This window comes from Magnolia sinica, chromosome 17, assembly GCF_029962835.1.
Source record: "Magnolia sinica isolate HGM2019 chromosome 17, MsV1, whole genome shotgun sequence".
Taxonomy (NCBI): Eukaryota; Viridiplantae; Streptophyta; class Magnoliopsida; order Magnoliales; family Magnoliaceae; genus Magnolia; species Magnolia sinica.
Genome location: NC_080589.1, coordinates 14454254 through 14470071, shown reverse-complemented (window position 1 = coordinate 14470071; position 15818 = coordinate 14454254). Strand labels below are relative to the sequence as shown.

At 44.5% G+C, this 15818-nt stretch overlaps 2 protein-coding genes across 2 annotated transcripts; both read left to right on the top strand.

The window, feature by feature from the left end:
• Positions 1 to 3069: 3069 nt before the first annotated feature.
• On the top strand, positions 3070 to 4251 carry LOC131230429 (uncharacterized). Its single transcript, XM_058226355.1, has 2 exons — positions 3070 to 3299; positions 3477 to 4251. Exons 1-2 carry the CDS (start codon positions 3070 to 3072, stop codon positions 4249 to 4251), a joined length of 1005 nt encoding a protein of 334 aa, XP_058082338.1.
• Positions 4252 to 4551: 300 nt separating this feature from the next.
• Positions 4552 to 5004, top strand: LOC131230428 (uncharacterized). The gene has a single exon (XM_058226353.1). The coding sequence runs from the start codon at positions 4552 to 4554 to the stop codon at positions 5002 to 5004; it is 453 nt and encodes a 150-aa protein (XP_058082336.1).
• Positions 5005 to 15818: the final 10814 nt, after the last annotated feature.

The window sequence follows — 15818 nt, the reverse complement described above, 5'->3', positions numbered from 1 at the left end:
AACTCCAAGCTCCGGGCGTGTTCTCCCCCACTGCCCTCATTTTGTGGTAAGCAATCCTTTTCGCATTCTTCCCAGCTCTTTTGATAAGTCTCGATGGGGCTGCCTTTCCCTGATGTGGTCCGGGATGGAAAGAAACGCAGGTTGCGATCGGTAGCCTGTCTTCCATTCTCATCCACTTCAGGAGTGGATGAGTTAGCCGACACCTCCCCTTCAGCATCAAGTTCGTCAGCTCACCACTCCTTTTTCTCTTTCCCTTCCTCCCCTGTGGTCCCATCTAGGGACAGTTGGACCAAGGGTGAGGACCTTGTAGTGGATATCTCCTCTTATTTTTGTAGGGCAGGGAATTTAGGCGTCCGAGAATCTCCGTTGACAGATTGTAGTCCCTTCAGTCAACAAGATTTCCATGAACTGCATAATCAGCCTCACGTGGTGAATGACCGTAATCCACAGCTACCTGGTAGCGGGCAACACAACCTAGCTGCTGTTCAGGCCAAGAACAGCCTTTCAGCTACTCCTCCTCTGAGAAGGAGTAATAACCCGCCAGGATGCATTGCCTGTCTCCCTGCTCGCCCTCAGTTCATCAGCTCAGGGATAGCTGCTCTAGATCCAATTTCCGATCAGAACTTGGTAGACTCGGGACAGGATCCTACCTCTATTAAAAGGATTTGTGAATCACAGGAGGCGAAGATCAATAATAAGTCGGCCAGGTTGTCTCAGAAGATTCAAGTTAAACCCTCCTCCAGGACAGAATGGGTTTCGAGGCTAAGGTTCCTTCAGAAAAAGACTGCGAAGTCAGATGTTCCCCATGTCGGATAAAATTTTGGTGTGGAATGCCTGAGGAGTAGGGAATGCTCCCACAATCAGGACTCTTAGGAGGCTAATTCAGTCTCACAACCCGTGGATTCTAGCCATTCTCGAGCCCATGGTCAGGGATTCTAGGAGAACAGCTGTATGCCTCAAGCTAGGCTACCATACCCCTTTCTCAAATGGTCGGGAAGGGGGAAAGATTTGGATCTTCAGTAGGAATCTGCCAGATATAGCATTGTGTGCTAGCTCAAATCAGACCATCTCTCTATCTGTCACATTAACCCCGTTCCAAATCCCGGTATACCTAACCTTCGTGTACGCTAAGTGCGACAGACTGCAGCGGAGAGCTCTTTGGGGGGAGACGGGGACAATGGCCACAGCTATGCAGGGCCCCTGGATCATTTGCGGGGACTTCAACGTTGTTGTTGAAGCGGTGGAGAGGAGTCGGAGACCTCAGGATCTTCGCAGTTCCAAAGAGTTCGCTGGAGCAATCAATAGTGCGGGCCTATTTGATGCAGGGTTTTTTGGGAGCTGATACACATGGTGCAACAACCATCAGGGTCCTTTAAGGGTTTGGGCCAGGTTGGACCGGGTGTTCATGAATGACCACTAGCACTCCTGTTTCCCCAACTTTCAGGTGGACCACCTCCCCCGTTCCAGTTCTGATCATGCCCCTCTATTGCTAGTCCTTCAAAACCAGATTTTCGCGAGCCCCAAGCCTTTTCGTTTCCAAAGGATGTGGCTCCAGCATGAGTCCTTTCTGTATATGGCGAAAGCTGCCTGGGTTTCTGAGAGCGCGTTGGACCCCTTGTTGAATCTGCAGGTGAAGCTTCGGTCAGTTAAAATGGCCCTTAAAGTTTGGAACAATGATGTGTTTCAGAATATTTTTACCCAGGTTAAAGAGGCAGAATGTATAGTCAATGATCTTGAAGAGAAGCTCCTGTTTCTTCAAGGATCACCTGCTGAGGAGGCTCAGGTGCAGCATGATTTGAGCGAGGCCAAAGCTTCCCTTTGTCGCTTGGAACTCATGGAGGAGATATTTTGGAAGCAAAAGGCTAGAAATAGTTGGCTGAAGGAGTGAGATAGGAACACAAAATTTTTTCATGCCTCGGCCACGGAAAAGAATAAAAGAGCGCTGATCAAATCCATTCAGCTTGACTCTAGTACGATAGTGGAGTCTCCAGATCAAATCAAAGTGGAGGCTGTCAGATTCTTTCACATGCTCTTTTCTGCGGGAGCTATGGATCAGGAGGAAGACCTCCTCTCTGCGATTCCTCAATTGGTATTGGTTGATGACAATGCAGAGCTCATGGTTTCCCCGTCCCTTCTGGAAGTGAAGCGGGCAGTTGCTGACCTCCCTTCAGATGGTGCGCCCGGTCCGGATGTCTTTTCTGGGGCCTTTTTTACAGGGTGCTGGGACATTGTCGATGTTGACCTGCTGAAGGCAGCAGCGTTTATCTTCGCTAAAGGAACTTTTCTTAGGGCGTTCACTTCTTCGCTTATATGCCTTATTCCGAAAGGTGCAACGCCAAAAAAAAATCTGATTACAGACCAATTAGCCTCTGCAACAATGTCTACAAGATTTTAGCTAAAATCATTGCGACTAGGCTGAGTAAGGTCCTCCCAAAGGCGATCTCTCCCGAGCAAGGAGCTTTTGTCCTAGGGCGGTCTATGGCTGAGAATATTGGGCTCTCACAGGAAGTTCTTCAAAATTTAAACAAAAGAGTGCGAGGGGGAAATATAGCGGTCAAGCTGGACATGGAGAAGGCGTACGATAGGGTGGAGTGGGCCTTCCTCAAGAAAGTCTTGGAGAGGTTTGGGTTCGCAGGGCAATGGGTGAAGCTAGTAGGGTGATGTTGGTCTAATTGTTGGTTCTCGGTGCTCATTAATGGTGAATCAGCGGGTTTCTTCAAATCCACCAGAGGCCTTAGACAAGGAGACCCGTTATCTCCCAGCTTATTCATTTTAAGAGCAGAAGTATTGAGTAGGGGAGTCAAAAATCTATTGGATCGAGGTAGCTGCAACCCCTTTCATCTAGGCAGGAGTTCTCCTCGAATTTCCCATCTGTTGTACGCTGACGACACGTTGTTATTCCTTAACGGAGGTCTCAAATCCATTCGGGCCATGAAGCGTTTTCTGGACTGCTATCAAAGAGCTTCAGGCTAGCAAATCAATCTGCTCAAGAGCAGTTTTTTGTGTTCAGGTCGTATTTCTGCCACCAGGGCATCGTCAACTTAGCAGGCCCTTAGGATGTCGCGAGTCATGGAATCTATGCAGTACTTGGGGGTCCCAGTTGGAGCAGGGAGAAAGAAATCAGCCGATTTTCAGCGGTTGTTGGACAAGGTGGATTGCAAAATCAGAGGGTGGCAGTCTCGTTGCCTTACTCAGGTTGGCAGAGTTGTTCTGCTGCAAAATGTTGTGAGCAGTATTCCGCTTCACATGTTAGCGGCAGCTTCGGTTCCTTCCGCAGTGTTAAAGGCCTTAGAAAGTAGGTTTGCGGACTTCTTTTAGGGTTGGAATGAGGGCCGGAAGAAACTTCCTTGGAGAAGTTGGTCAGTGATTACAATGCCCAAGTCGAAAGGAGGTTTGGGTATAAGGAAATTGGCTAACGTTATGAAGGCGCTGCGACTCAAAATGGTATGATCTGTCAAATACCAGGGATTCTGCAGCCTTTGGGGTTCTTTCATGGCCACGACATATGGTAGAGACTTAGCGGATGATGGTGGCACAGGTCGTGGGATGACTGCGGCCTCCCCTGTATGGAGAAAAATTCGTGAGCTTTTTCCTTACACGGAATCTCAGGTGATTTGGCAGGTTGGGAGAGGAGATCGGTGTCTTTGGAAGACCAATTGGACGGGGCTAGGCCCTCTGGAGAGTAGAGTCACGGCCCCCATCCCCGCGACATTGCAGGGTATACAGATTCGCGATTTTCTAGGCAATGCTAGGCCTCTCCCGCCTTCAGCGGTGCCCTCCTTCCTCTCGCAGGAAACCATCAACTTCATTTTTCATAAAGGGTTCTGTACGTCTAAAGAGCCAGTGTCGCCAATCTGGCCTTTCTTCCCTGACGGCCAGTTCTCTGTTAAAACAACTTGGGATTCCAGCCGTCGGTCCAGGCCCCGTGTCTTTTGGGCGAAGCAAATGTGGCATACCCTCTTGCCTCCCAAAATCTCGCTTCTCACTTGGAGGTGCATCCAAGGGGTGATCCCGGTCGAAAGTGTTGTGCAGGCCCAAGGGGTCTCATTGGCGTCGCAATGTGTCTACTGTGACAGGGCTGCGGGTCGGGTCCCAGGATGTGAAACATCTCCCCATCTTTTCCTTCTTAGCGATAGGGCCACAGCGATTTGCTCACATTTTGTGGATATTTTTAGCAGAAACTTGATGACGACCAGCTCAATAGAAGACAGGCTGCGACACTGGTGGAACGGGCCAAATCTTGGGGGCTAGGGTGGGGTCCTTAATAAACTGATTCCATGTATCATTCTTTGGGAGATTTGGAGAGGTAGAAATGAAGCAAAATTTGAGGGTTCGCATCCTTCTCAGTAAATGCAAGCCTCGCGTGTTAAAGGGTGGGTCCATGCAATCGTCAATTCTCGGGCCCCTTCTCGGTCCAGCTCATGGGCTCAAAGTCGGGTCCTTGCCGGTCTAGGGATCACAGCGCCTACGTGTCCTTCGAGGAGAGCCCAACTTGTAGTATGGCTCAAACCCCCGGCTTCATGGTTCAAGCTAAACGTGGATGGGTCTTCGATGGGCAACCCAGGGAAGGCGGGAGGAGGAGGCATATGCAGAAATGATCGGGGTGATTTTATTTTTGGGTTCGCTGCGGGTTATGGGGTGTTGTCGAACACTGGGGCAAAAGTCAGAGCTGTCCACGACGGGTTATTACATTGCCTCAAAAGGGGTTTGGCTAAGATTATTATAGAATCGGACTCCCTCCAGGTTGTGAACGCACTCATTGGGAAGTCCTCAATTGGATGGAAGTGGCAAAATTGGTGTAAGAGGATCAAGGGTCTGATAGCTTTGGGCCAAGTCAGAGTTCAGCATACGCACAGGGAAGGAAATGGGCCGGTGGATGCCTTGACTAGGTTGGGTAGCTCCTTGCAGCTTTCAGCTACCTTCTTAGCCAGGTCGAATCTCCCATGGGTGGTCAGAGGGCAGATCTTCCTTGATAAGCTGGGGTTAGGTGCGGTGAAGGCTTAGGGGAGGTGTGTCCCGGTGCTCGCCCGGCGGTGGCGTCAGATTCCATGGTTTCTCTTTCTTTTTTGGTTATTAGTTTTACAATAGGTTCCTCCTCGCTTTTATCAGGAGATCCCGAATGTGTACAGGCTGGGAGGGGCCCCCTTTTGTGATGCCCTCCCGGTTTTTTTCTTGGAATATATACATGATCCCTTGAGGTGAAAAAAAAAATACAAACATGAAATGGTCTTGAAAAAAAAAAACTACATGATGTAAAGCTCATAAACTATGTGGAATTGATGTTGGAAACACATCTAGGGTAGCGTGTGAGTGTATGTTGCTTAAATGGATATCCTATGATGATAGATCTCATGAGCTAACTCGCTGAGTCTATAAGGTGCACCCACTGGGTTAGCCCATATGGACCCTATATGTTGTAATATAGATTGGCCTATTTGTTGGGTTGTTTATGAGTGATTTGATTGTGTTTAACATGGAAAATCTATGATGAATATGCTATGATGATGGACATGGTACGATATGTGATCGTGTGATGACAAGCTTATGTATTTGAATGCTACGTCACAAGGAAGCCTCTCATCGCTTGTGGTTTATGTTGTGGAATTATAGAAACCCATGTGATTTATGTTATGGAATTTTAGAGATGTGGCATGAAAAGAGGAAACTATATGATTGTAAGGAACATGTGGAGTAATTAAAATTTGTTATATACAAATTATTATCTTGAAATTCGGTTTTTCATGTTGTCCACGAGAGTCGAAATCTTGGTTTGTTACACACATAATGCATGGTTACATAAAAAATGGGCCTTACATGATGGATGGCCCACATCAAAGTTTGGCCTAATATGATGGATGATCCACATCAACCAGGCCCCACCTGATGAATGGTCCACATCAAAGGTGGGACTTGCGTGATGGATGGAGGACATCGAAGGTGGGATCACATGATGGAAGGTTGACATCAAAGGTAGGCTCACATCATGAATGCCCCATATTGAAGGTTGGGCCCCACATAATGAATGGTCCACATCAAGGTGAGCCCACATAATGCATGGTTTATAGCAATGGTGGGTCCCACATGATGGATGGCCCACATCAAAATATGGCCCTGCTTGTATTATCCACATCAAGTGAGCCCCACATGATGGATGGTCCACAACAAAAGTGGGACCCACATGATGGATGATGGACATCAAAGGGAACACGCATGATGAATGACCCATATTGAAGGCGGTGCCCCACATGATGAATGGTCTACATCAAGGTGGAAACATAATGCATGGTTCACATCAAAGGTGGGCCCCACATGATGGATGGCCCACATCAAAGTGTGGCCCATCATGATGGACCATCCACATCAAAGGTGGAACGCACATGATGGATGGTGGACATGGAAGGTGGGTCCACATGATGGATGGTTGACATCAAAGGTGGGCTCACATGATGAACAACCCATGTTGAAGGCAGGCCCCACATAATGAATGGCCCACATAATGGACGAAGTGGGCCTCACATGATGGATGACCCAAGTTGAAGTGTGGCCCCTTGTGATGGATAGTCCATATCAAGTGGGCCCCACCTAATAAACAATCCACATCCAAAGTCTCGTATGATGAACACATAGAAGGTGCGCCCCACACAATGGATAATGGACATCAAAACTAGGCCTCACATGATGGACAACCCACTTCAAAGGTAGCTAGGGCCACACTATGGGCACATCAAATGTGGGCTCTACGTGAAGGGTAGATCTAGAGGACATTGAAGGGCCCCACATGAAAGGAAAATTAGCATTGATGGTGGGCCCTACAATATGGATGACCAATATCAAGGTGGGCACTGCATAGTTGATGGTCCATGTCAAAGGTCAGCACCTAATGATGGATGGTCCACATCCAAGATAGGCTTTGCATGATAGATAACCCACTTTGAAGGTTTGGTCGACATGATCTAGACAAACTACATCAAAGGTGGGCATCATATGATGGATGATCCACATCCAATGTTGGGCATAATGGACAACCCAAATGTTTTAAAACAGAAAGATAGTCATTCATTCTTTTCCCATTCAGGGCACAGTTGTCCATCTATGGTGAGATCCACTAAATCAACCGTCAAAATTGTCATAGTTTTACAAGTTGTTTATATATATATATATATATATATATATATATATATATATATATATATATATAAATAACATTAACTACCCCTAGAAAAATACACATTTAGACATTTTATTATATATATGCGTTTGTTTTATATAAGAGTTTTTTTTTTTAAATAATAATTTTACCAAACAAACTTATTTAAAACAAGAGCTAGAATTTTATATATATATATATATATATATATATACACACTTATTAGAATATCTCTTATATAAAAACCTCTTATTAAATTAAAGTAAAGATACCAAGTGAACCCATAGTATGCTGGTGTAGCCGGCCCAATGAGCCAATCGCCCTAAATTTGAGATCATCTTGGTATAACCCCAACTTTTTCGAAGATAAGATTGTTTGGCGTGAGCATTATAAAAGTAATTTTCACGTCTATAAAACGACAGCTGGTACCTTTCTCTTTTAAAAAAAATGGAACTCACGTAACAACTGTATCTCTATGGTGTGGCTCGATCAATGATCCCATAAGTCTGATTTTTTAAAATTTGTGTCATTATGATGGGGATCACTTAATACATGGGTTGGATGGGACATAGACAATATGATGGACCAAAAAAGAAATAATTTATAAGCGAGTGTCATTGTAAGTTACAATGCTCATACTTGCATCTGACCACTTAGAACAGTCCAATGGATCAGTCCAAACTGTCTATTAAGCTTATAATATATTTAGAGGCTACCGCCCAAGACTTAAAATGATTGACTGAGTCAATCCAACCGGGATTTGTCCTTATTTTCCTAGCCGTCTTTTTCTTCTTTTTTTTTTATTTTTTATTTTTTATTTTTTTATTTTTTTTATGTAATGTATTGGATGGTTAGGGTCGCCTGAAAAAAAAAAAAATGTCTCTTTAGAGTCATAAGCAAACTTTGATGGTCCTCAATTGTTGTTCGGACCTATTTTTGCGTGGATGATCTAGGCCATTCATGTTAAAGGCTAATGATTATATTGTTAGGATATTTATGTTGGTGTGTTATATGCATGGTGTCCAGTGAAATCTATGTGGGACCTAATGGACAGTCTAGATTAATCAATTAGATTGTATAAATGTCCCAATGCAAGTAGGAGGTGCATTAATTGCATACTACCTCACTAGGACCTAGCTAGAGACGAACGGCCTTGGCAAGGGATCTGTGGGGCCTGCCGTGATGTATGTATTTTATCCACGCCATCCACCCATTATGAAAGATCATTGTAGGGCACGTGCCCAAAAGGGAGGCAGATTGAAGTTTTGAGTGGACCACACCAAGTGACAAGGATGCTCACTATTGAAACCTTCCTGGGGCCCACCATGATGTTTATTTGTCGTCTAACCTGTTAATAAGGTCAGATAGAACTGGATCAAGGGAAAACATAAATATCAGCTTGATCCAAAACTTAAGTGGCCCTCCTAAGTTTTTCAACGGTAGGCATTCCATCCCCACCTTTTCCTGTGGAGTGGTCCACTAGATCCTTGGATCTGGCTCTCTTGGGGCTCCTAAAATGATCTATCAAAATGGATGGGCGTGGTTAAAATACATACATTAAGATGTCCTCCATAGAGCCCTTACCAGGACCATGAACCGCCGAGTGACAGACGAGATCCAATGGTTATATGCAATGTCTCAATATTTGATCTGGATCAAGGGAAAACATAGCTTAACATGGATAATGGATTTCCACCTAGCGTCTCACTACAGAGCTTCCGTATGATAGGGTGTCGTACGCAATCCCCGACCCTTTTTCACTTTGCGCAACAATCAGATAGGTGCAGACCGGGTACGCGGATTTCCTGGAAAGCTGACGCAGGGGAGAACGTGAGGTGAGCACTCAACTTCTCCAGGCTCCTCCTCAAATTGACTTATCGAATTCACCGGGAAAAGAACCAAGAGAAATATAAAAAAAATTTCTGTTGGGGTGAAAAATAGTTAAATCGCTGGATCAATTTATAGAATGGACCAACTCTACTAAACAGTACGGACCCTTTAATATTCCAGCCCTAAAGGGCGTTTACGTCCAGAAACAGGCCGACCTTCTAAGAGGTCAATGCGACTGTAAGGACATTCAAAGAAAATACAACTATAAGCCTACTTAAATGGCCAATTATCGACCTAACTTATAGGTTAGTCATAGCTCTGCTATAGGTCGGCCATAGCTCAGCCATAGCTTGGTCGAAGTTCGACCAGAGTTCGATCATAGCTCATCCAGAGCTCGGGTATAGTTCAGGGTGACCACTGAAAGAAGCCAAATGCTGACTTCATGTAAACCTCATAAAACAATTTATTCTCAGACCAATAGTCCAAATATCTTTCCAACGGCCTGGAGATCTCTCCCAAGATCTTTAGAGGATCGGATTAGATCCCTAGAACCTTGGGATTACGATAATTCCACAAAGATCCCAAACCAAAACTGTAACGCCCTGAAATTCGGGGGTTGAGTATAACTTATCTCCCGAGTTTCAAAACATCAATTATGCAACATATGAAATGATGGATGTATGTTGTCTGTATGAGTGCATAAAACATGGAATAGATTAAGCCAAACTGCAAACATAATTCAGGAATAAGTGAAAGACGCAAGCGGAATACTTAAAGAAATATATGTGTACATGTGCAAGTCCCTGAAATACGTATACATGCCAGGTCATAATAACAAGTGTTGCTTTTAAAAATACAAGTATTAAAATGACATCATCTATTACAATTACAAAGAAAACCCAGAATCCCAGCATATCAGGACATGGCTCACATGAACCCGCCTTAGAACGCATAAAAGAAAACGCGTCCTCATCATCCTCGTAATCCTTCTCTGCCTCAGGGGTCGCGTCAACATCTGCATCTAAGACAGGGTCTGGTTGGTGTTGAAACACCGCCCCAGAATGTGGGAGTGAGTGATCAACTCAGTGAAACTATACAGTAAAAGTTAACATGATATCGAATCAATCAAGCAGTAATGATAAGGCAATATAATCAACACGTTCTAAATACTCTTGTTAATGCAAGGATGTATGAAGAAATGATGCATGCCCTCGCCTGCACTCCCTCAGTGTCTTCATCTTACGGTACGCATGACAACCTCCCGCAGTGCCAACGACTCCTACGCACATGCAATGTGGTATATGAACATGATTACCAAGTTGTTATTAGTCCTTTTCATACAGCAGGATTGGGAAGCTAAGGTACCTTCCTCATATCAATTTCCAAACAGTGATCCATTCTAGGGTCGTCAGTCTTAGACAATCTCATATGATCATATGGTTTTAGGTCGCTGCAAAGGGCTCGTCACCAATCAATGCGCACCTATTATACCTTAGTTACTACCCTAAGGCTCGTCGCCTCAATGCAGTAGCGAGGTATGCTCGAGGTCACTACAAAGGGCTCGTCACCAATCAATGTAGGCCGACAGCACGAATATAGTGTCCCATACCACCATAATCGGCTCACGAATCTGGTGTGCTCACTGGTCACTTCGAGGAGGCTCGTCATCCCAGCGTAGGCCGACAGCTCGACCACGGTGTCCCATACCACCATGCCCGGCTCATGAGTTTTAGCGGATCAAGGTATAACAGTTAACGGGATTACATCGGTAAGTTTGGTATCCTAGATTTAAACAATAGCGTCCATACATGGTGAACATACATCGGGACAATCGGGTTACTTGACGAACTCGACTAGCACGAGCGCACGTTGAATTGAACGACATAGAGTGCGCAAACACTCCGTGTGGCCAAACCATTGCCAACTATCCTAATACGACTTGGGTTCGTCAAACACGTCCTACGTGGCGAAAACAACCTCGGCCACGAACTTAAGGATTGTTATCGATTTCCTGGACTATTCCATAGTCCCAAACATGTTCAATTATAACAGAGATTCATAATAACAATTTAGAACAGTAATGGAACAACAATTCTAATCATACAATATGGAAGCATGTGATGAATATCAACTTAGCATGAATTACACATAAGTAGTGTTTGAAGTTAAACAACAAAGAATGTAGATTACATGTAGGAAATCATACACACCACTAGGATAGTTGAGAATCTCTTCTCAACGCTCATAATAGGTTAATATATTACACACTTAACCATTGAGACATTTCTACAAACACTTAAACTACATAGTCCAACATACATGACATATGTTGGTGATAACACACATTTAGCCAAATCCTTTCGCCAAGGAGTTGACACCTATACAACTACGATAAGTACACAATAATTAATCATGGCAAACACAAGTTCATATTTTATACGTATACGATACTTCCTACATATACATAGAATACACAAATCTCAATAAAACACATACATATCAGGAACGTAAAATAAACATCACAGTTGGCATGTGAAATTTCATCCACAACAATAATAAACCATTACCCAATATTGAAAGCCTTGAAAACCATAACCTATACAAATATAGTCCGCACCTTAAACCAGAAAAATACAATAGATCCGATTCAGACGATAAGTCTCCATCAACGGCGACTAGAAAACCTAAAGCAAGAATAGAAATGAGCTACATCAACACTTAGACAAGTCTAAGCTCTAAAACAGACTAGGGTTTGATTAACTTACTCAAGAAGGAACTTAGAATCGCCGGAATAACGATTCAAAAGTGATGGTTTAGGTATGCAGAACAACAGGAAAGAATCTCAGATGATTCACCAACTTCTCTCTCACTTTCTCTCTCACTTCCTCTCTCTTTCTTAGCTAGGGTTAGGAAATTCGTATGGGAAAGAGAGTGAGGGTTTTAAAGTCTTTATATAGGCATAATATGGATGAAAATAGCCCCAGGGCCAAGGTATACTTAGGTTATAACCAAATCAGGTCTATTCCGATCCAACAGAGCAATTCTGGTGGTCCTTTTCCCACGTGCGGTCGGACTTAAGCTCACTGACCATGGATCTAGGTCAGGCTGAGTTTTCGTACCGATCGGATTTACAGATCAGCCGTGGCGGACCACTCTCAATTCAACAGTCATTGAAACTCGATCAGGTCCACAAGCATTATGACATGCTTGGGCCATCTTCCCTGATCCAAGGGTGAAATTGGGTCAAAATCTAACGGTCAGAAAGCTTAGAATCGGCGCGCAAGCGACACGACTCAGATTTCATAAATTATATTTAATTTCTCAACTTTCTCACACTCTTTACTCCGGACCCATGCAAATCGACCCAGGACATCATTTGGACTTGATTTTTGAGGTGATGGTCAAGCCCAACAAGATGACCAAAATTATCTAAGATCGACGCTATCGGATTTTCGACACGCGGTCCAGGTCCGATACAAAGTTTCCAAATACTCCCGAGAGCAACTGGATTTAGTGTTGAATCTAAGATTTCAGGATAACATAGCGTTAACGATTCTACAGGTTTTGAGTCCTACAGATCAGATTTAAAGTAATTAGTGCAAATTTCACAAGCAATTGATTTTAACGCTAATTAACCCACATATAACTTCTAAGGAAAAATAGAGGTAGTACTCGAGTCTTGGCACGAAATTTTTCGGGTCATTACAATCTACCCTCCTTAAAGAAAAATTTTATCCTCGAAATTCGTACCTTCTCATACTCCTCAAGGATCTGAGGGTAGCTCTTTCTGACCTCAGCTTCAGTCTCCCAAGTAGCCTCTTCTTCACTATGATGCATCCATAGTACTTACACAAGAGGGATGACCTTGCTACGCAATACCTGCTCCTTCCTGTCTAGGATACGTGTCGGTCGCAGTACATATGTGGCATCCTCGCTCAACTGCACCTGCTCCCAACTAATAATATGTGAAGGATCAGGAACGTACTTTTTCAGCATAGAAACATAAAATACGTTATGCACGCCCGCAAGTGGTGTGGGCAAAGCAAGGCGGTATGCTACCGCTCTCACTCGATCCAGTATTTGAAATGTACCAACAAATCTCGGCGTGAGCTTTCCCTTCTTACCGAACCGCAGAACTCCCTTCATAGGGAAAACCTTAAGAAATACATGGTCTCTAACCTCAAACTCAAGCGGTCGCCGCCTCGTATCAGCGTAACTCTTCTGCCTGCTCTGGGCTGTTAGAAGTCGACGTCGAATAATGTCAACTTTCTCTGAAGTTGCCTGTACCAACTCCGGGCCAATCAAACTGCGCTCACCAACTTCTGCCCAGCAATGCGGTGCTCTACACGGGCGACCATACAATGCCTCGTAGGGAGCCATGCCGATACTCTCCTGGAAGCTATTGTTATATGCAAACTCTGCATAAGGGAGACAATCATCCTAACTGTCCTTGAAATTCAAAACACAAGCTCCCAACATATCTTTCAGAACCTGATTCACACGTTCCGTCTGCCCATCTGTCTGCAGATGAAACACGGTACTGAACTTCAATTTCACACCCATCGCTTCCTAGATATGAGTTCAGAAGATAAATGTGAATCGCGTGTCTTTGTCAGACACAATCTCCAAGGGAACTCCATGCTGACGTACAATCTCCTTAATGTATAACCTAGCCAACTCGTCTGCAGAGTTTGTGACGCTGATCGGTAAGAAATGAGCCGACTTCGTAAATCGATCGACGATCACCCAAATAGAGTCATATCCCTTCTTCGTTCTCGGCAACCCTGAAACAAAATCCATAGAGATGAAGTCACACTTCCATTCTGCTATGGGCATAGGCTGAAGTAGTCCAGGAGGTCGGCGATGCTCTGCCTTGACTTGCTGGCAAGTGAGACAACGAGATACAAACTTAGCGATGTGAACCTTCATGTTGTCCCACCAATAGGATCTTCTCATATCCTGATACATCTTTGTGCTACCTGGATGCATCGCAAGCTTAGAATTATGGGTTGACTCGAGAATCTCCCGTCTCAAGTCAGGATTGTCTAGGACACATAGCCGGGCACGATATCGTAGGCCCCCATCTGAACCAACACTCCACTCAGAGTCCTCATCTGAATCAACCCGCTCTCTCATCTTCGCCAAAAGCTCATCATCTGCCTGAGCTGCAATGATCCTCTCGTCAATGAGGGGTTGTACTCGAATGTGTGCGATAACTTCATACGGCTCTTCCACCGTTCTGCTCAAAGCCTCACACAAACTCTATCATGTCCCATTCTGCTATCATTAAAGGAGCCGCAAACTCTATAGCCTTCTTGCGACTCAACGCATCTGCCACAAGGTTTGCCTTGCCCGGATAGTAAGAAACATCGAACTTAAAGTCTTTCAATGTTTCCATCCATCAGCGTTGCCTCATATTCAAGTCACGCTGCGTGAAAATATACTTAAGGCTCTTGTGGTCGCAAAAGAGCTCGAACTCCTCTCTGTAGAGGTAATGTCTCCAGAGCTTTAATGCGAAAATGACAGCTACCAACTCCAGGTCATGTGTAGGGTAATTCTCTTCGTGTTTCCTCAACTGTCTCGAAGCATATGCAATTACCCTGTCCTTCTGCATAAGGACACAACCCAAACCAATGCGAGAGGCATCAGTATATATCGTATACTTAACCCCTTGCTCTGGCAATACTAGCACAGGGGCGGACGTCAACTTGTCCTTCAGCTCTTGAAAAGCTATCTCCGCCTTCTCATTCCAAGCAAACTTCAAGTCTTTCCGTGTCAACTGAGACAACGGCCTGGCTATCTTCGAGAAGTCTCGAATGAAGCATCGATAATAGCCTGCTAGACCCAGAAAGCTTCTCACCTCAGTAACCGAACCAGGCTGCTTCCAGTCCTGTACGACAGCTACCTTAGCGAGATCAACAGCTATCCCTTCCTTAGACACCACATGTCCTAGGAACTTGACTTCCTCTTTTCAGAAATCACATTTCTTGAACTGTGTAAATAGCTGATTCTTCCTGAGAGTATCCAAGACCGCTCTTAAGTGCTCCTCGTGCTCTTCCGACTCGCAGAGTATATCAAAATGTCATCGATAAAGATAATGACGAATCGGAACAAGAATGACCAAAACACCCTGTTCATCAGATCCATGAACACGGCCAGTGCGTTCGTAAGACCGAACGACATCACAAGGAACTCATAATGGCCGAAACTAGTCCTGAATGCAGTCTTCTGCACGTCCTCATTCTTGACGCACAACTAATGATACCCTGACTGCAGATCAACCTTCGAAAAGTACCATGCCCCCTTCAACTGATCAAATAGATCATCGATCCTGGGCAAGGGATACTTATTCTTCACAATTACCTGATTTAACCTGCGATAATCTATACATAATCGCAAGGAACCATCTTTCTTTTTAACAAATAAGACAGGTGCTCCCCAAGGAGACACACTAGGCCGAATAAAACCCAGATTCAACAAGTCATCTATCTGCTTCCTCAATTCCTCCATTTCACTCGGAGGCATGCGATAGGTAGGCAAAGAAATTAGTGTCGCACCAGGCATGAGATCGATAGTAAAATCAATCTCGCACTGAGGGGGTAATCCAGGAATCGACTCAAACACATCTTTAAAATCCTGAACTACCGGCGTGCTTTCAAGTGCCAAACTAGCAATACTCTCCAATAAAGAAGTATAATAACCAAAACGAAAAGGGTAACTGACCTGAACAGAGAAAGTAAATGTCTCGCCCTCAGGTCCATGGATTGTCACCAGCCTAGCTTCACAATCAATCTCTGCTCATATCTTCGTGAGCCAATCCATACCCAAAATGACATTGTAA

Bases quoted from the DNA above. Each gene is read 5' to 3' on its own strand.
- LOC131230429 (XM_058226355.1), top strand. From the start codon at position 3,070: ATGGAATCTATGCAGTACTTGGGGGTCCCAGTTGGAGCAGGGAGAAAG. The intron at 3,300-3,476 runs GTTTGCGGACTT...GGGATTCTGCAG, and splicing joins TTAAAGGCCTTAGAAAGTAG to CCTTTGGGGTTCTTTCATGG.
- LOC131230428 (XM_058226353.1), top strand. From the start codon at position 4,552: ATGGGCAACCCAGGGAAGGCGGGAGGAGGAGGCATATGCAGAAATGAT.